Raw genomic sequence first — 21,914 nt, 5'->3', positions numbered from 1 at the left:
AGGGGGGTTATCGTAATTTGGAGAGAGGGTAGATTTCATTGAGAGGAGGTCAGAATGGGGAGATTTTTTATCTCAATAAATTTCTCTTGTTCTGACTGGAATGAAATTTGGTTGCTCACGATTGTGTACGGACCAGTTAGAGCTTCTGAAAGAAGGGACCTATGGCAGGATTTGAATAGTATATGAGACTCATGGCAGGGCTCCTGGATCCTTGAGGGCGATTTCAATACGATCTGATTCCCATAAAAAAAGAATACGCTTACGAGGACTACAACCAGCATGAGGAATTTCTTGAATTTTATTCATGGCCACGAATTACTAGATATCCCGCTCAATAGAGCGAGGTTCACCTGGTCCAATAAGCAGGCCCGCCTTGTTATGTCAAGAATTGATCGTGTCCTCCTCTCCCAAGAGTGGGAGGAACGCTTCCCTCTTATCTCTCAGAAAGCACTCCTAAGATCCGAATCTGATCACAACCCTATGATACTGGAAATTTCAAACTTTTCGGGGGGGAGGGGGCGACCTTTCAGATTTGATTTAGACCTGTTGGAGGTACCAGGTTTTGCAGAAAAGATTAAGCTATGGTGGGAAGAAATGGAGATCAGAGGTTGGAAAGGATATATTTTATATCAAAAATTGAAGGGGATTAAATCCAAAATTAAAGAATGGCAAAAGTCTTTTGACAAACAAACCAGCCAGAGAAGAGAGGTGATCTCAAACAGTCTGGCCTCTTTTGAACTCAGGGAGGCGGACGGACCCTTATCAGAGGAAGGTCAATTGGCTCGCCTAAATCTCCTGGATGAAAATGACATGATTCTGCGAAAAGATGAAATTCGTTGGAGACAAAAATCACGTGCCCTGTGGCTAAAGGCAGGGGACATGAATTCTAAGTTCTTCCACCGAACAGCCAACGCTCGAAGAAGGATTAATTCGATTTCCTGCTTAAAGCATGAGAAATCAATTGTTGAAGACCCAAATCTTATTAAATCCTTAATCGTGGAGTTTTATTCGGGGCTCTATTCAAGATCTGTGGACTGGCATCCGAAGGTGCAGGGCGTTCAATTCAAACGAATTTCGCCTGGTCAGCGAGCTAACTTGGATCATTCTTTCATAGAAGAAGAGGTCGAGCAAGCTATCTTTTCAATGGTTGGGGACAAGGCCCGGATGGCTTCCATATGGCTCTCTTTCAGCACTTCTGGAGCATTCTGAAAGAGGATATAATGGCTTTCTTCTAGGAATTCGATCAGAGGGGTATCATTAGCAAAGCGGCAAAGGCAACTTTCATTGCTCTACTCCCAAAAAAGGAAGGGGTCATTGGGATTAAGGACTTCCGCCCGATCAGCCTTATGCATAATATCCCCAAAATAGTAGCTAAGTTACTCGCCCAAAGAGTGAAAAACTACATGGGGGATATTATCTCACAGTTTCAGGGAGCCTTTGTTGAAGCAAGGCAAATCCTGGATGGTGTCTTAATAGCTAATGAACTCATTGATTCGGTAAAAAGAAGTGGGCGCTCACGGCTCGCTTTGAAGATTGATATAGAAAAGGCCTATGATCATGTTGACTGGGATGTTCTTGATTTCATACAAGAAAAAATGGGTTTCGGGCCAAACTGGTGGAAGTGAGTTAGAGTATTTATAACATCTAACTCTTTTTCAGTTATTATCAATGGTTCAGCGGAAGGATTCTTTAAGGCATCAAGGGGCATCCGTCAGGGGGACCCACTGGCCCCGTATCTGTTCATCATGGTGGTTGAGGCACTTGGTCTAATGTTGACAAAAGCAAATAGAATGGGGTTGATTGGGGGCCTGCAAGTGGGACCTTCAGCTGAAGAGATTACCCACCTTCAATTTGCAGATGATAAACTCGTCTTCCTCCAAAACACCCCAAGCCATTCCTAAAATTTGAAAATCTTCAAGTGGTTTGAGGTTACTTCGGGCCTCAAAATTAATTTCAGCAAAAGCATGCTCCTGGGTATAAATCTAGATTAGACCGAGGTACAAAGATTGGCAATGTCAATTGGGTGTTCCGTGGGTGTTTTTCCTGTATCCTATCTGGGATTGCCCTTAGGATTCGGTATTCCGTCGGCATCCCAATGGGACCCGGTAATCGAAAGAATTGAAAGGAAGCTAGCTACTTGGAAGAAGAAAGACATTTCTTCTTTTGGGGGAATAATAACATTAATTAAAGCGGCTCTATCAAATATGCCTGTATACTTCATGTCCTTGTACAAAATCCCGGTCAAGGTTGCTTTGACAATTGAAAGACTGCAAAGAAATTTCTTATGGGACGGAGATGGTACCTTAAAGAAGGAAAGGCATCTAATAAGTTGGGACAAAGTCACACAATCTAAGGCGAATGGGGGCCTGGGTATTGGTAAGATTAGACTGCTGCGGAACAAATCGTTAATTGGTAAGTGGCTTTGGAGGTATGGTAATGAGAAATCCGCTCTATGGCATCGGGTCACAGGGCTAAAATACGGCTCTGAATGGGGGGATTGGAGCATCAAAAAGCTATCGGGAGGAAAGGGATCAGGTGCATGGAAATCTATCTGCTCTGTTAAAGAGGAGTTCAATCAAGCAATCCGTTACAAAGTTGGGCAAGGTACCAAAGTTAGATTTTGGCTGCATCTTTGGTGTGGTAAATCAAAACTATGTTTGGAGTTCCCAAGGTTATTCAGAATTGCCTCGTCCCCCTGAAGCAACAGTTGCAGATTGCCTCGTCCCCTGTTTTTCCAAGTGGCCAGTTTCCTTTCGAGTCTTTCCAGAACCGGATCCAACAGAGAGTTTTTCGGTATTCCATATCCCAGCGGGAGACCAAGGTAACTAATCGGCAGACATTCATGTCTGCAACCTATACTTTCAGCATAGCTTGAGATCACTGATTTATCTTCAAGCCTGAGGCAATTTCAAACCAACGGAATACCTTCTTCAGATTTGCTATGGATAGGAGGTCTTCCTCGATGAATAGCACTCCATCATCAGAGAACTACAGATGGCTCAGCGGATTGGATTTGTGGCTCGGTTTAAGTCCCTTTATGAACCCTTTTGGTCATTGCTGTTGATATCATCAAGCTGAGTGCCTCGGCAACCATGATGAAGAGATATGGAGATAAATCGTCGCCTTGCCTCAACCTCTCAAGCTTCGGAAGTACCCTTCCGCAGTAGATACGCAAGCTGAGATCCACTTGCGTCATTTTGCGCCAAAGCCCATTCTTTGTTGGATATAGTCCAGGACGTTCCAGTCTACATGATCATAGGCCTTCTCGATGTCGATTTTGGCTATGAGTCCCTTGCATCCCGCCCTCCTCATTGAATCCAAGACTTCATTTGCGATAAGGATGCCATCCAGAATTTGCCTCTCGTCCACAAAAGCTCCCTGAAACCCTAAGATGATAGCTCCCATCACTTTCTTAAGTCTGATGGCCAGGATCTTCGCCAATATTTTGTAGCCGCTACTTATCAGAGAGAGAGGTCTGAAGTCTTTGGTTCCGATGATGCCTTCCTTCTTGGGGATGAGAGCTATGAATGTAAAGTGAATCTCTCAGCTGATGACTCCACGCTCATGGAACTACTATAGGAACGCCAAGACATCCGCCTTAATAATTCCCCAATAATTCTGAAAGAACACAATTGGAAACACATCCGGACCCGGGCTTTGTCCTTGGCCATTGAGAAGATAGTAAATTCCACCTCTTCCTCACTGAATGCTTTTTCCAGCTCCTGCTATTGGACATTTGAGATGGATTTGAAAGCAAGCCCATTGAGTTTGGGTCTCCAATCAAATTCCTTCGAGTATAGTTGAGTGAAGAATTGCAAAATTCTGTCTTTAATACCTTCATAGTCTTCCACCAGCGAGTCATCTTCCTTAGTACAGTTGATGGTGTTGACTCTTCTTCTCGATCTTGCCATTCGGTGAAAGAATTTTGAGTTCTGATCCCCTCCCTTAAGCCAAATATCGTGTGATTATTGCCTCCACGATATTTCCTCTCTTCGGAGAATCTCCTCATGCTCCTCGAGTATGGTCTCCCACTCCATTTTTTCAGAAGTGATGAGGCGAGAGTGTTCTCCCTTACGTTCCAGACTGTCCATTGATGCCAAGATTTCCTCCTTTCTGAATCTACTATCTTCCATTTCCTTCTTCTGCCACTCTTTGACCCGCATCTTGATGTGTTTAAGTTTCTTATGTAGGATGAATCCCTTCCATCTCTCGAATTGCTCTTCATTCCACCAATGACTTATAAGGTCTTCGAACTTAGATATTTCACACACTGCGAGGTTGAAGTTGAAGGGCCGTGGTCCACCAACAAAATTCGACAACTCTAGAATGATAGGGTTGGGGTCAGAGGTGGGTTTAGGAAGGGCCCTCTGGTAGATTAAAGGGAAGATTTCCTCCCATTCCATCGAAATCAGAACACAATCCTGACGACTCATAATCAGGTTGTCCTGATTATTAGTCCATGTGTACTTCGCCCCTTCCAGTGGTAAGTCTACCAATTCACTATAATTGATGAATTCGGAGAGCTTCCGCATGCTGGTGGTGATTGTGGCCGGACTGTTCTTTTCTGCTGGGAAGCGGATCGTGTTGAAGTCGCCACCGAGAATCCACGGTCCCTGCCACTGCTCCCTTATTTCCCCAAGTTCAACCCATAGCCCATTTCTTTCTCTTGCCCTTGCCGGGCCATAGACTACTGTCAACAACCATTTCTCAGTCCATGTTGCTGATGTTACCAACATGGATACTCTTTCGTGGCACAGTCCCTGCTACTTCTACCCCACAATTTATTGATCAGGGAATCCGTAGTCCCCATAATCTTTGATTCAATTACTGTGATCAGATCCACCTTTTGATGGGTGAATAAGATCTTTCACAGCCATGCATTTCCTATTAGACCCCAAACCCCTCACATTCCAGAAGCACAACTTCATGGTTAAAACTAATCTTACAAGCCCAAATCCCAGGCAAGGACTCATTTCAAGCCCCGAACCTCTCGTGCACCCTTGCGTGTTACCCTTTTTTCCTTCTGTTTTGGTTCGTCTCTGACCTCAATTGATTCGAGGATGTTCCAAATTTGCCTCTGCGTCTTCCTCATAGTTTACCCCCGGTGCTTTGCCCATTACCACCATGCCAGCCCTTTCTTGCATGAGGGAATCCTGGCAGAAAGACTACTCCTGGTCCGATGGTGCATCAAATTCTTCTGTGGAGAAGCTCGATTTCTTCATAGTCTCCTCATTCTTCCTCTTCAGTTCAACCTCCAGGGAGTCTTGGATCTCCTCCGTAGGTACCACTTCCACCTTTTCTTCTGGATTTGACGTCGTCTCCGTCTCCAATAGGGATCCCATTACACTATTCAAATCTGACGCTTCCTTTTCACGGAAGCTTGCATGCGGTTGGGAAGGGGATGAATGATTCTGTATAACCGAAGCCACCATCGTAGGTTTTGTATCAGAGAGACAGAGACGACACCACCAGATCTGTGCGTGGTTCAATTTCTATGTGTGCTTTGACCCACGAACTTCATCAAATGCAAGGGCCTTTTGATCTTCTGCATGGTCAGTCTCTCCATCATCTCTGATTTCCGCCAGTATATTTTGAGGAATTCGTTTAGGATCTCCTCTCTGGAAGGTGATTTGCTTGTGGCTCTCCGATTTCTGTCGTCACCATCTCTGGCGAAACGACAGATTTCCAACCAAAGTTTTCAAGAATGGACGAGTATTTCTGCTTCGGTGAAGAAAAGTTCCCCTTCGTATCCCCTGTCTGGATTCCACGACCGCCACCTAGGAGTTTAACTTTTTTCCTTATCCGGTGGGCATGCATGGTATAACATTTAGAAGGGATTGAGTAACCGTAAGTAACCGGTGTCAGGTTTACACCAACGGTTAAAAGTCAGTGTTGCGCATGCACAGGGCCCTTCGTCGGTGGGTGCCATCTGTTATGATCGTGCATGATACCCAGGTCATGTGGGACCCACTTATCGATAAGGTTATGTGCGTGTTGTCTAGCATTCGGGTAGTGGGATACAAGTAGCACTGCATACACCACAGGCCCACAGTCGCCGACGGATGGCAAGCATCTGATTTCCAACGCCTCCCTCAACCAGACGCGTGGTCTTTCGAACCTATCATACTTACTAGCAGGCAAGTGGTGGGGCGACAGATGGCAAGCATCTTTTTTCCAACGCCTCCCTCGACCAGACGCGTGGTCTGTCAAACCTATCATACTTAATTGGTGGGGCACAGGTGGCGTTGCATGCGCCATAAGCCAGCAAGCGTCGATGGATGGCTGACATCTGTCCACCCACGCCTCCTTTGAACAGGCACGCGGTCTGTTGATCTTATCGTGATTCGGAATAAACGTCGAATCTCCTCCCGCCCCAGCCACTCCGCATGGGCCACGTGTCCCAATCTTAGTGGTCTATGCGGGAAGCGTTGGATCTTTCATCAACGATGTAAGGTTTTTGAATTTCAAATGGACGGCTCGATCCGTCTCCTCCATAGAATCAACGGAAGCCACATTATCCCTGTTGGCGTTAGGCATAGGCTAGCCGGGCACCCTCGATTGGTTGGTCCGTTCGATTTCTTCCTCACGGGGATCAACGGTGGTATAAGCTTCTTCTCCAACTTGACCAGATCCAATCGTCGATCACTGTGACATCTCTTCGGTGCCAATATTTGACTAACAGCGGCAGCCTCCTTATCGTTTCTTCGATTCAATGGCATATCAGCACTGCGCTTTCTTTCAAATTCATCATCCGCTCTGGGGGAGGCTTGGTCCCTATCTTCAACGACCCCAATATCATACGACTGACCAGCGACTATCAAAGTGATACTCTTTCCAGTGACCAGGGAGATGTGAGAACCTTCACTTGCACGTACTCAAGATTTTCTCCAGCGTGGGGGTCCACAGCAATCTCCAAGACTGGCCCCAGAGTGCTTGCGAGGGCCTCCATTGTCGATTTCTCCCAAGCGTGAAGAGCGACCCCGTAAAGTCGGACCCATCGAGAGACAATGCCCATTCTATGACCATGGTTCCTTAAACCTTACTTTGCTTTGGCACTCCACCACACCAGAAGATGCTGAGATAGCGAAAATAGAGGCCAATAGGCGTAATACCCTACGGGTAAACCAATATCAAACAATAGCAGGTCTTCCAAATTACGCTTTCCTTCATCCTGTCCCCGTTTCCGAGGATTGAGAATTCTCCACTCAAAATATTTTCTATCCGAATTTTTACCCGTATCCATAATAGACTCTTCTCCTAGATAATCACTAATAGCTATATCCCCCAGTACACAACATGATTCGGGTTTAGGTGCGGTTATGCACTTTCCGAATAGGAATCCATTTTCTGAAAGATCCTGGCTTTCGTGCTTTGGTGGGTCGGCTCTGCGCTCCCGCATTCTGATTGATCCTGCAATGTTGTAATCCTGCTGTTCCTTTATCCCGCGCTTTGCAGCTGCTGGGGATTTAGTCATATTTTTAGCCTTTTGCGGTACTGATTGATGTTCTGCTTTGCTATGCTACTAATACTTGTATTTGCTCTGCTATTCTGTCCAAGCCTGGCTAAGGAAGAGTTACGAGAAGTGAAACACAAATATGCCTGATTCAGACCAGGCATACTATATTTAATGATGGAATCAGCAGTTATCCGCTCCGCACTTGGCTACCCAACGTTTATCGTGGGCATGATAAATGGTACACCAGAGGTGCGTCCTTCCGGTCCTCTCGTACTAGGGAAAGGTCCTCTCAATGCTCTAATGCCCACAGCGGATATGGACCGAAATATGAATGAGGAGAGGAAAGGTTCCTTTTTTCGGGTACTCCCGGGAATAGATCCAGTGGAGACGGGGTGGGGCCTGTAGCTCAGAGGATTAGAGCACGTGGCTACGAACCACGGTGTCAGGGGTTCGAATCCCACCTCGCCCACAACCGGCCCAAAAGGGAAGGACCTTTCCTTTACCTATGCGGGTAGGAAAATCATGATCGGTATAGTGGACCCAAAGCTATGGAACAACCTGCCTACCATCTTCGGAGACGACCTTTGGAGCTTTGATGGTTGGCAACGGTGGGCACAATGGCAGAGACTTTGGCACAGTCTCACTAAGTACCTCATTTCTCGTCGATTTTTCCATTCTACACCATCGGCAGGTCATCCTCCTTAAGTTATGGTGTTTGCAGTTTCTGCAAATCCAGTCACCGGAAAGTATTTGGGCTTTGCTGGGCGGTGCTTTCGCCTGGGTAGTTTCTTCATTCTTCTTTTTTCCCATCCGTCACCTTCATCCGTTTCTCCACCATGGACTGAGTCTTCAATCGCACTATTGAACTCCTTCATATCTTGTCCGTTGGCAAGTCGAATTAGATTTTTCCTGCAATAGTGCTTGTGAACATCCAGTGCCTCCAACCCTTCCTTTACAGAGTAGCCTCCTTCTATGAGATCTTGATACAGGACAATACCTAATTTCAGGAGAATCCTACATTCCTAATGGCATAATGGTTTTAGGAAAGGCTCAGGGTTAACTCGGAAGACTCAAAACTTCTAAAGGGACTAACCTAGGCCTGATTTAATGAAGGTTTAATTAAAGGGTAGCAGCCATATCGAGGCTTAGAATGCATTCAATAATTAGAAGGAACATAATTAGCATCAAATAAACATTATACAAATCAACCAATAGGTAAAGCTCTTTCAGGTGAATTGTCAATGACAAAATTAGGCCTAAACTATGTTTTGCGCATGCAACCAATTAAAATAACTAAAAGCTAATCTAAGTACCAATGAAATAGATGTAACACAAGCATGAAAATAATAATATCCAATAATGAAAAACAAAAAAAATGTCCAACATCGGTAAAAAGCTCAAAATGGTCCAGTTTTGGGTTGTAAGGGTATTTTGGTAATTTGGCAGATCTGGAATTTTGGTTTAATACTACAATCCAAATTTTAGGTTAAAGTTTAGAAGGCAAACGAAAGGTTAATCTAGGGTTTAGGCTCTGATTTGATAGTAGGTTCAGGCTAGGGTTCACTACAACTAGTTTTAGGCCTTTAAAAGGGTGAAACTTGCAATAAGGCTCAAAAGGGGTTTAAAGTTAGGGTTCTTGGGTGTTTAGGCTGAGGTTTAGTCATAAAAACAATCCCTCAAAATCTCATAACAACATCTCAAAGAACAAGGATCTATGGATTTCGGGTTTTTCTAGTTTTAGAGTTTAAGAACAAAGAAAATAGAAAATCTGATTTACTAATCTTGTTTGTGTTGATTTGATTGAAGAAATAGAAGAGAATAGATGAGAGGAGATGAGAGAAGAATGGCTCCAAGCCACCAAGAGGAGACGAGAAGAAGGAGTCCAAGCCACAATAGCTCTCACAAAAAATTCTCAATTCTATTCAATATTCAAGTTTTTTACATTGCTTTCATAAGATGTATTTATAAGAAAAGAAACCCTAGAAGATAACTTAAAGTTAAAAACTAATCTCAACCATTCATCTAATCCAAAGTAAACTAAGTAAAGATAAAAACTTACCTAAAATAGTAATCCCGTAATAGACCTTTACCATTTCCTAAAAACACTCATAACTTGCTCAAATCACATCCATATCATGTGATATTGGGCCCATTAGATAGGTAATTGAAAAACCTTTCTAATAATACCAAAAACAAGCCAAACAAATAAGATTTGATGCTTAAAAAGTAGGCTACAAATAAAATGACAAAAATAGAAAGTAAATAATAAAAAAAGCTAATGTCTGTGGCCCAAGCTAGAGTCTCCCCCGTAGTTACCAGGGTGGGAAACGAATTCGGGAAATGAAACGTGAAATAGAAACGGGCAACGCATGAAAAAAAATACAGGGGAAACGAGAAACAATAGAAAATCATACGAGAAAAATCTTAGGAAATGATGTGTTTTTTCCAAAATGATTGTCGTAAGTTCCACACATGTTTCCTACACATTTCATATGCGTTTTCTACGAGTGTTGCATACGTTTATCACGCGTTTACACATTATTTACATAAGTTTTCCATATGTTTCCCATGTGTTTTAGAAACATTTCTCAAATTTTGTATCATATTTTGGAAACATTTCCGAAACGTGTTTCCCTCATTTTAGGGGAAACGAGTTTCCCAACCATGGGAAACGCATTTTAGGGGAAATGGGTTTACCACCCGCCCAAGGAGTTTCCGGCAACTATGGTCTCCCCCATCAGTCCTGTCCATGTCTACGCTTGTAAACCTTGAATCCACACCCATTGTTGATGTCCCCATCATAAATACCCTTTAAGCCTTCGATCCAGTAGCCGCAACTGCACTTTTGACCTCCGATCTTCTCACGGAGCTCAAGAACATTCATCTTCCAATCTGCTCACTAACCTCGGGAAAAGGCTATAGTTGGGTTTTCGCAGATGACTTTTTGATCCTAACCCTTCGATTTGTGGAGGTTAAACTGGACGTCCTTATCTCTTCATGCTGGAATGGACTCATGTGATAATGGGCTAGGTTGGGTAATGTCGCACTGACACAATCGATGTGCTGTTTTATGTCCCTCATAGGCAGCAAACCAAGATCTTCTGGAACTAAGTCTTTAAACTCGTGAAACAATTTTTAAACATAGAACAGCGATCCGCACTCTAGCCTGTCGCGCCACTAAAGCATTGACCTCTTTGATATCATGATTGTTCAACAAACCTTCACCAAAATATTTGTTTTTCCCTTTGGGTGTTGTGCATCCTTATCTCTAAGAAGATTTAAAGTGTGGGATTGAAGTTGTAGTTCATTGGTTAAGCCTTCCTTCTTCAACCTAGAGGTTGGAGGTTCAATCCCAGCATACCTACCCAAAATTAAAAAAAAAGATTTAAAGTGACCTTTTAGTGTATGAAGTCCTCACACAGTTGAAACATATGCAATTGATAGATTTTAAGATGAAAATTCAGGAAATGCTATAATAAGCACAAATACACACTTAGAAACCTTCACAAAAATAAGATAGGCATCCAGAATGGATTAACAACATCAAACACCAAGGGACATGCGTTGTCGTGCATGTCTAATAATTCAGTGCATACCACATGATGCAGGACAAAACCTAAATAAGGGAAAAATCCTACACTCCTAATGGGATTAAAGACTATAGGAACTCTTAGGGCTGAATCTAAAGGCTAGAGGCACCTACGAGAACCACTAAAGCTGATTTATTGCGAATTTATTTTGCGGACTGCAGCAATATTAAGGCTTAATACAGCAATAAGAGATGGAAAAATAACAATTAGCAATTAAATAAACCTTGCACAAAGTACTTAGCAGTTAGAAGTGAAGGAAGCTTATCCCCTTCCGGCAAGATAGCTATGCGCAGCGGAACAAAAATCGCATAAAACTTTAAATTTTACTTTTCAATCTTGCAATTGCCCAAGATCCTAGAGTCTATATTAGTCAATTATGTTAATCAAACATAAAGAAATACCTCTTTGAAGAAAAAATCAAGGAACCACATTGCTTGATCTACTCCTCGAACGGTTGCGCTCGTTCTAAATGCCGCGAACCCCGCAAGTTGAACCGATGAATTCTTTTTCTTTGCTCGGACTATTATGGATGTACATAACTCTTATTCGCCTCTTTAAGGTCTGATCTAATTAGTACCTTTGTTGTTGAGAACAGAGAAATTGATTGGAAGCCTTTCTCTTTGAAACTATTTCAATTGGAAGAGAGATAGAGAGAGAGAGATACATGGAAAACGATTTTCCAAGGGGGGGAGCAAGGGAGGACTAATTTTTGAGTATTCCTTCTTCAAAAATTCGTTCATACCTCTCTCATATATAGAATACAATTTTGGTTTGATAAATCCTTGTTTCTCTCTCCTAATTCCTATCTAATTGAGAAACCAACTTGAATTGAGCCTCCTCGAGCCATTGGGACTCTCCCAAACGTCCAAGGCTGTGTGGGGACACCCAAGATACATGGAAGAACCTGTATGAAGTCTCTCTCTAGCCCTTGTTGCCTTATCTCATAATAATTGGTGTTGGAAACAAATTGCTTGCTTTGTAGATCATACAATTTAGCAATTCTTATCCAACAAGGAGTTCGAGTGCAACTCAAAGTCCTTGAGCAATTGTGACTCTTTTCCCCAGATCTCCAACTGATTTGGTAGTGTGGTGGGCCCCACAAACCTTATCCAAATGTGTAGTCCTATCCCAATTCCCAATTCTGTTCTAATTCTACAACTTTTGCAAAACCGGTTTGGGAATAACTATTCTCATTTGGATTACACATTATTATGCTTATTATTAATCAAATTAATAATACATAATAATGTATAATAATTAAATAAATAAATAATTAATTAATTAATAACTCGCATCCAATGGGAGTTATTTCGGCTCCAATTTGTCTTAGAAAAAATTCTCTTACTATCTCTTGTTACTTAACAAAGACATGTATATATACATATATCAACATATATATATTTACTTAATTAATTTCCACATTAATCTAACGGATCATATCCGTTCGTGCAATTACATAAAATGCGGAACCCTGATCCGTTTGGATGTTACCGAGTCATTCGAGTTATGAGTGGGATCGTCGCAGGGATCCGACGGTCGATCCTGCAGAACCCTATCGTGGGCCCCACTGCGATCTTGCTCTGTAGTTAAACTACACTCACATTAAGTCAGTGGCCTCCATCGAGACGTATCCCTAAAGATGACCGTTAGATCATCTTACCCCTAATCACATCTTGTATGTGCAAGTCCTTTCTTCTTGACTACATCTATTGAGTTGAGTCATACGGGGGGTGGACACCATTTACCCTCTTGGCCAACTCTTGGTATACCATTTTGGTCGCGGTGTTTGGCCTCCAAATGCATTTGTAAAATCCTTTGAAAACTTTTCAATATTTCATAAAACTTTCCGATAAACATTTTTATCAAATTCGCCTGGCCAGGCTATTTAATAGGCCTACCACTCTGACAAAATTGTAGATGTCAATCCCTAAATTTTAGGGCAAAGAATCCCCTATTGAGTATCACTATTGGTCTCGAGAGTTTGGTCTAGGATATAGCTCTATCCGAATATTACTCTAAAATAGAATCACTATAAGATAGACTAAAACCCTATAACAGGCCGACAGACCAATAAGATCCCTTAGGTCTAAGGACATGTGAAGGGACCTGACTCAAAGAACTTTATACTCTCTTGTCCACAAGTTGTTCTTTATTTGATCTAGTTCGGTTGCGCGATCCAATCGTCGCACCCACTCTTCTTGCTTAGGGTTCACTACCCAGATGACCGAGATAAGTCACCTCACGACACGTGCATGTAGGGAAGACTGATGCTAGTTGTATACAGAAAGAGATGTCCAGTCTCTTTCCCAACTAGGAACTGTTAAGGCTTGTATAGAACCGAGATGCCATACCTCCTTGCTCCCTTGGATCTATGAATCCTTTGAGCATATCATTTCTACTATGCTACCTAAGGACAAACATGTGTCAATAAACAAGCACATCACACACATTCATAAATATAATTACCCATTCATGTCACGAAATAAACCTTTATTGATTAGAAAATGTCATTCTACTGCTTTTCAGGGCATATACTCTAACAACAAGAGCTTTTGGAACTAGTTAAGGGCAAAATTAGGCTAAAACGGGATCTAGGCGTGAGACCAAGTAAAATAATTAAAACAGTTCCAAAAACATATGAATTAAACCTTATTTTGATGAGAAATCAGCAATAATACAATGAAAACAAGTAATAAATTTTTGTAGCAACAAAACGGGGTCAAATCGGTCCAATTTAGGCCAAAATGGTATTTTGGCAATTTGGATAGATTTGTAATTTCAGAATTTAGGGCTGGTGGTTCGTAGGGTATGATCTAAAAGATGAAAAGAAAACCAATTTTAGGCCTAGGGTTTAGTTTTGATGGCTGTTGCACCATCAATTTCCAAGAAAACGTGTTCTAGGGTTGAAAACGGTGCGAATGTTCAATTGGCTGCAAAAGGGGTTTAAAGTTATGGGTCTTGGATGCTTTGGCTGAGGTTTAGTCCCAAATAAAGTCCTTCAAAGTTTTAAGATGAGATCTAAAACGATGTAGGAGATATTTGACTTACTTATTTATGGTTGATTTGAGAGGAGAATAGAAGTGAGAAGATGAGAGGGGATTGAGAAGAATGGCTCCAAGCCACCAAGAAGATAGAAGAGAAGAAATTCCAAGCTTCAATGGCTCACAAAAGAGAACGTGAATTTTATTCAATATTTCAAAGTCCCTTTACATTGCTTTCATAACAAAATAAACCTTAGGAGATAACTTAAAACCTAAGCAACTAATCTCAACCATTCATCTGATCCAAAGTAAACTAAATAAAGTTAAAAACTTGCCAAAAATAGTAATCCCGTAATAGACCTATACCACTTCCTTAAAACACTGATGACTTGCTCAAAACACATCCAAATCATGTGATCTTGGGCTCATTAGATAGGTAATTGAAAAACCTTTATAATAATACCAAAAACACGCCAAACGGATGTGATTTGATGCCTAAAAAGCAGGCTACAAATAAAATGACGAAAATAGAAAGTAAATAATAAAAAAAGACGCCCATGTCTGTGGCCCATGCTAGAGTCTGTGCGATCAGTTTCGTCCACGTCTGCGCTTGTAACCCTTGAATCCATGCCCCCATTGTTGATTTTCCCATCACCACATTACACATGTAATTCATATAAATATTTATTCAGAAAATTGTTGCCAGACCTTGATTAGGAGTCGATCTGGTGGCAAAACTCCTACCACTAGTCGACACTAAAAGTTCAGATGTGGACTTCTTGAACTCATCTATCAAAAAAGCATGCTGATATGCCTCATCAATGGTCAATACCCTAGTAGTGATCAAATGTTCCCTAATCTATATGCTCTGCCCCAACAAATACCGTGAAGTAGCAATCTCCAGCGATTCAGCCAACCCATTGCGCAAAAACATGGTGCTGAATGCATCTGTATACTCTTCCATCATCATTTCCTTCTATCAAATGTTTTGGTACCTCTCAAACAAATTCCACTTGTAGTCTAGGGGCCTAAATCTTTTCTTGAATTTTATGTTCATCGGCTCCTAACTCTTGATCCCTGGTTTCCCAACCAGAACTCAGGATTCCACCAACCGCCCCCTTTCTCTGTGATTTTGAGGTGTTGGTCCTTTTGTTCCACGCCACTCAACATGAGCTTTAGGGTTGCACTGCCCTTCATCATTCTCATAAAAGAAAATCCCACTCAACATGAGACATATGAATGCTCCTCTTCATTTTCTTCACGCGAGACGCCATCTAATCCATCCTTGGATTACGAAGGTCCATTGTTGCCCGGCACACAACCGTCACCAGGTTGTTCCCTACGCAAGACTTAAACCTTCTACAATATGGAAGCCACTTACTGAGTGAGATTTAAAAATAGATCATCCCTTTGACAATGGTTTAATCTTTCTTGCCATGTCATGACCAAAGCAAGAATGATATCAAACCTTGTTCTGATGCCAAAATTTGATGTAGCCAAGGGGAACGAAAAGGGCAGCTCAGTGCACAAGGCTCTCGCCATTGCAGCGTCTGGGGAGGGCTAGAAAAATAAATAAATAATCAAAAAGAGAATGCGCCTATTTTATTCGATGAAATGAATCATGATTAGTAGCAAGCAATATGGAAAAAGGAGGAAAACATTAGTTGGTTCGTCATCTTCAAATTCTTCAACCTACACGATTTCTAAAAACTGAATAGATACCTCGTAGTTGATTCCAAATAGCCCCCAATTACAACAATTATTGAATTCCTAAAACACCCCTACTACTAAATAAAATACCAACGCAGCAAAGGAGCATGGAAAAGACCAATCTACCCAACCTTTATAAAATAATCAAATCATGTAGAAAACCCTCTAATAATTAAAGTCTGATACCAAACTATTCCATGGCCTCAGATTCCTTCGTCTGCATCACCGCTAGTGCACCCTGGAGGCAGATTGGACCATAGATACAGCCAATAGCTAACAATCTTCCGAGGTAGAAAGTTATACACAGCTTGGGAGAGCACTGAGATCAGTATCATGTTTCGATTTTTTGCATACATTTTTATCATGTATTTCTCTTCATAATAATGGTTATCATTTTAAGGTAAAAAAATAATGTTTTCATCTTTCCATTGCTCAATTTATATTTCACTAGCAATGACAACTTAAGGGGAAATCGAGTAGGCATGGTTTCAAAGATTAAACCCATAACATCTGAGAAGAATCGCCTCCATAATAATTCCAATTCGCGTTCTTGCTCTTGCTTCCACATTATTAATACAGACAAATTGTAGATTTTAAATATAATAATGGCAGAGAAGACCCTTATAACTAAAACAAGAAAGAACATCTAAAATGGCAGAGTTTACGTCAAAACACAACTTTGCACCATTAATGTTCAGTGTAGTTAGAAACTAATTTGGTAAGCCATAACGGGGGTAGATTTTTCATGGAGAAAGAAAATGAATAACTTCCAAGAATAGGCTTTTAACTAAAATGTTTAATTTGGAGAAAACTTTTTTCTGGAAACTTACAATAGTTGCCTGTAAATGTGAAGGAAAGGACAAGCTAGAAACCATCAATGTAAGCAGTCAATAGCCTTCATTACAATGCCAGTGATAAACAAGTGTTCAGGATATTTATAGATAACAAAAAATTAACAATCCCAATGCTTTTCAGAGACATACCACTGTGGAAACATGACTTAATCCTTCTTCTGGTCCCTGTCTAGCCAACCCAAAGTCTGAAAGTTTTGCATTCCAGTGCTCATCCAAAAGAATATTTGAAGATTTAAAGTCTCGAAAGATAATCTGTGAAAATTAAACACAGACATCAGCTGACATGTGGAGACGTCATTACAAGGATAAATTTCAGCTGCATTTAAATCAGAAAGACACTCAAGGATATCACATAATTTTATTTGAATTCAGAACACTAACAAATAAAGTATAAGTGAAGGAGAATTGAATTATTTAAAGCAAAATCAAAATACAAGCACAAGTTCAGCATATCTGTTGAAAGGATCTGAAGAACCTTCTCAATTCAAGCTTTAGTCCTTGCCCATTGAAATGGGCAAATGTTCAATTTTATTTTCTCTGACTCAACAGTATATTTAATGACAGTCCAAGCACAAAAACATACTCATGTGGTACAAACAGAAGTATTTTTTATCCATTTCAAAGAAACAGAAAATTTCCAATCAAGAAATACCAAAATATTTGCAGACCATACTAAAACACAAAAAGGAAGGAATACTACACTAGAGCTGTTGAAGTCTCAATATAAGATGAGAAAGCTAAAAAATTGACGGATTAGCTCATCACACAATAATTTTGTTTCCTTAAAGAAGAGCAAAATCTGCAAATCCTCATTCCGATTAGTACTTTCTGCAGTCAAGCCTTTCAAGAAGATGCATCATTTCAGAACCCATCTCCCCTCCCTGACGCACACCAACACCTTCACACCAGCTCAGGCACTCGCATAGTGCCCATTGGATGACATTTATTCCTCAAACATAACACACTGAAAAAAAAAACAAGGCCTATCACCTGTTGCATCTCTCCTAATGGACCAGTAACACCTCATCATATTACAGAAAACTTGAACTCTACTTTCATGCTGAATGTCCCTACGTATGGAAGTATACGACAGAAAACCCCTAAATAATGATGGTCGCACTCCCCACTGCACGTCAAACAATGTGAAAATCAGATGTGTCATATCCAAATATGCTCCATAAAAAATATGGACAACTGCTGCACCAAGCACCCAAAAAGGCATAAAAGCGAATAAGGATCCATAAGGATTTGAGCTCACATTCCCAACCCCTCTCCCATAGGAAACAAGCTTCATAGATATCTCCAACCCCTCCACAGAAATAAGAAAACAAGTAGTAATAGCCATGAACTGGAAGGAAACTTTTAGCAGATGTTGATATGGTAGGTCCTGAAAACAACAATCCCTGCATTGACAATAAGATGATCCAAAAAGAGTCCCCCAAGAGTTTCCCATAACCATTTCTATACAGAAAATCTACCCTAATCGCATACCCATAAAAACAAAAACGAAAATCAACCCTAATCTAAAATTTTCTAGTTGCTGTCACCAGTTAGAACCTCCTCTCTTTGCCTTGTATCATGTAAAAAGTCATTATGATATTTTGATGTATGCCTTCATCAAAGGGTCTTCTGTAATTAACATTCTACAATAACATGTAATGGAAGTCTTCTATGGACAACTAGCTAATGTCCTAATAAATTTTCTGTGAAAACTAACAACCATGACCATCACTACGCTGGCAAAGATCAAATAATATAGCTTCATTTTTTCATTTAGAACATGGGTTTTAAGGGTGGACAACACCACTGGTCATATTCTATATTCCCATTTCAGATTTTAATTATGTTGATAGTAATAATCGAGAGCTGCCCATCAACTCTTGGTTCATATTTCTACTACAATTTGCATCATATACTATTAGAGCATCGAGAGTCAATGCTGAATATCAGTTTCTACCAAGAGTTAGATTTCCTTCCCTATCAGTTCTGCACTATTTGGTATTAGATCATCAATCGTATATTTATTCTATATTAATTGGCATCAGACTGTCAATCATAGATCTGTTCTACATTAATGACCCAACCTGAGAAGTTGCCCTGAAGATGGAACTAGTCCACTCCCCCTGGTGCCACCATGAGGCCACCATGAGGCCGAAATCCCTATTTTATCCAAGAAAAATATGCAAGTGGAAAAACAGGGGTCGCTTTCATAAAGGTCTCAAGACACTAGTTCGGGAAGCATATCCTTCTTATCTCTCCCTCACTTTCATATCCTCCCAGTCACATTGGGGATTGTGAATTTGCAACAATGTTAGAGAGGAAGTTCTTTTTTTCTTATTCTCTCTCTCTGAATTTTCAACACTGTATAGAATGGCAATATAAAATTCTATTAAGACGGATTTCTCTATCAAAACAAACATCAACCCCATCTTGATGAAGAACCCAAACCATGGAGATTATTTCATCATTCAAATCATAGAATTCCCATCTTCATGTAGACAGACAGGGCCTATGTGGATAACAAACCAAAGGAGTATTCAAATATAAGTTCTTCACACAACCATCTCAGTTGATCTTGAATTACAAAAATGCCCTCACCTTTTAATAGATCCAACTAGAAACTCTAGAACAATACAGTGATATGCAAAAGATAGAGAGAAAATGAGAAATAAGTGACGAAGAAATTGTCCAGGAAATAGATGTCCCACCCCCAGCTCGTCAGGAAGGACCTTTATGCAAGCCCCACTTTTTAGTGTGCCAATAAAGTGCAGCTCATCCAAATGATGAGCAGCATTCTTCATGCCCATCAAAATGAGTTCAATCACACAAACAGATTTTTCGTTATGACAATCTTCCAACCCATATTCCTAATATCCAATCATTGAGACGGGGCTGACATGGTTTTAGCCATCGCATGTACGATCAGATGGGAATAATTGTGTCAATAGGTTTGTTCTTATTGATTTTATGATATTGATATTTATAAAATTACTTTAATATAAAAATTGAAAAGTGAAAGACATGGATAACTGGCTAATCGCTCACACTAGTAACTTATGCTAAAATGCAGGGGATGTGGTTATCTATTTTTAGAGATATCCTATCTGCCATGAGAGTAGAGAAGAGAATAGAGCAGAAGAAATGAGAGAACTGTGAGAGAGAAAATCTATCTCCGTCTCACACAAAAATATTATTTATATGTAAGTGAGACTTGTGTTACATGGAATGACCAAAATGACCCCACGTCAGTGGTGTCCACAAATATGCCCACTCTTAACACTCCCCCTCGATCTCCTTCTGCTTAAGGGTTTGGTAAACATATCTGCTATTTGATCATTTCATCTAGCGAACACTGTTCAAATCTCCTCTTTTTGAATTCTACGACGGATAAAGCGGCAGTCCACCTCTATGTGTTTAGTCCTCTCATGAAAGACTGGGTTCTGTGCTATGTGAATGACGGACTTGTTATAATAGTGAAGTGAAGCAGGAGATGAGTAGGGAAACCCAATCGCTGACATGAACGACCTCAACAAGATCAACTCACACCTTGTATAAGCCATGGCCCTATACTCTGCCTCTGCACTTGATCTTGATACAACATGTAATGACTCGCCCCCACCAATGTTGGGAAAATTAACAATTTTAATGTAAATCTTGGCCGTAGATCCTCGATAGAAGATCAACAGTTTAGATCTTATCGGACCGTTGGATCGATTACCGGATCCCTCAGACCATTGATCAAGCTTGAATGGATGACATATCACGTCATTTGAGTATCGACCTCCCTTGAATTTCAGGAGATCAAGAAATTTTGGGAAATCGACTGCTCATAGTGTATTCTCGTCATTTTATTTATAGCATGATTTTAGACACCAAATCTTGTCCGTTTGACTTGATTTTGGACTTATTGGATGGTTTTTTCGATTATCTATCCAATGGGCCCAAGATTACGTGAATTGGATACGATTTGGCGAAGTTAAAAGCCTTTTTCCGTTATGGTGTGGCCTTATGACGGGATTTGTCCTATTAGGCCGCTTATTAATTTAAAAACTCTTAAAAGCTTTAGTTAGTTTCTAAATTTGATAAATACAACCCTTAAAGTTTTAGAATCAAGTTGGACTCTTGCTATTAGTGAGAGACTTAGATTAGGAAACCTATTATATGTTAGAAATAAAGAAGGAAACACAAAGTAAAAGAAAAATAAATATATTGCGTGAACTCTCAATTCACGCCCACTTGCGCACGCCCAAAACCGCAGAAGGGAAAAAAAAAGAGAGAAAAGAAGAAGAAAAGAGAGGAAAGGGAGAAAAGAAAGCTAGGATTTGCCTTCGATTCAATATTTGTATTCGAGTAAGTGCCTGAAAAATCTGGTTTTCATATTTTTTCATTCGAATTGGGTATAGATGTTCTTCTTTGATCTTGAATTTGTTAAAGTAGGGTTTTTAACTATGTTTCTTGAATTTGTAACCTTATTTTGAATCAAAAGCATAGTATGGGTTTTTCTTTTTAAAATTTTTTGTGCCCTAGATATATGAATAATGTATTTTTCCTACGTGAAAACACTATGATTTATATTCTAAAGTTTTAAGGGACTTCTTTTGGGCAATTTACGCAATGCGTGTGATTTGGACTGCGATTTGTAAATGATTTCTTTAAAAATCAGCACTTAAAAGTGAATGATTTTCCGAAATTTCATTAAGTACTTATCGTATAAATCATGTAAGATGTTTTTTATGAAGAGATACGGTGTCTAGGTATATTGTGTATAGTTTTAATGTGGTGGTTCAACAAAATCAGCACAAAACAGTGTGGGCTGTTTTGTGGAGAACCTTCTTTATACATGTTGCATAATATATGTGAGATGTTTTCTATGAAGTATACTATGTTCCTAAGGTAGATCTAATTATTTAAGGTGCTCATTTCTTAGAAAATCAGCAATACCAAATGATTTTTAAGGGCTATTTTTGAAAGGATTCTCTCATGTACGTGTTATGTAACGAATATATCTAGGGAAATGTTATTAGCACTACCATATTTTGATGATCGCACTCCTCACTTTATTAAAGAATAAGGTATGGCCCGCACCGTAGGATGATCCAAACTGTCCATGAGATTGGCCACAGCCTAAATAGGTTGTGCCCCAAAAATCATTTCCATAGGTTGATCCTAACCTTCCGATCTACAGAGGGTCTATAGATCGAAGGGTTAGGGAAATGATTTTCGGGGCACAACCTATTTAGGATGTGGCCAATCTAATGGACGGTTTGGATCATCCTACGGTGCGGGCCATACCTTACTTTTTAATAAAGTGAGGAGTGCGATC

General features: G+C 40.5%; 1 protein-coding gene across 4 annotated transcripts in view; it reads right to left on the bottom strand.

Moving 5' to 3' along the window:
• Positions 1-21,914, bottom strand: part of LOC143855436 (serine/threonine-protein kinase PCRK1-like) — a 59,725-nt gene that overhangs the window by 9,757 nt on the left and 28,054 nt on the right. For all 4 annotated transcript variants that reach the window (XM_077365561.1, XM_077365560.1, XM_077365559.1 and 1 more), the window contains one exon: positions 16,721-16,843. In XM_077365561.1, the coding sequence (XP_077221676.1) occupies positions 16,721-16,843 (123 nt within the window). The remainder of the gene's footprint in view (positions 1-16,720; positions 16,844-21,914) is intronic.

The sequence above is a fragment of the Tasmannia lanceolata genome, unplaced genomic scaffold, assembly GCF_043159265.1.
Source record: "Tasmannia lanceolata isolate RefF3 unplaced genomic scaffold, GAP_Taslan_0.1 ptg000021l, whole genome shotgun sequence".
Taxonomy (NCBI): domain Eukaryota; kingdom Viridiplantae; phylum Streptophyta; class Magnoliopsida; order Canellales; family Winteraceae; genus Tasmannia; species Tasmannia lanceolata.
Note: the sequence above shows the minus strand (reverse complement) of the source record. Positions and strands in the feature narration are given on the sequence as shown.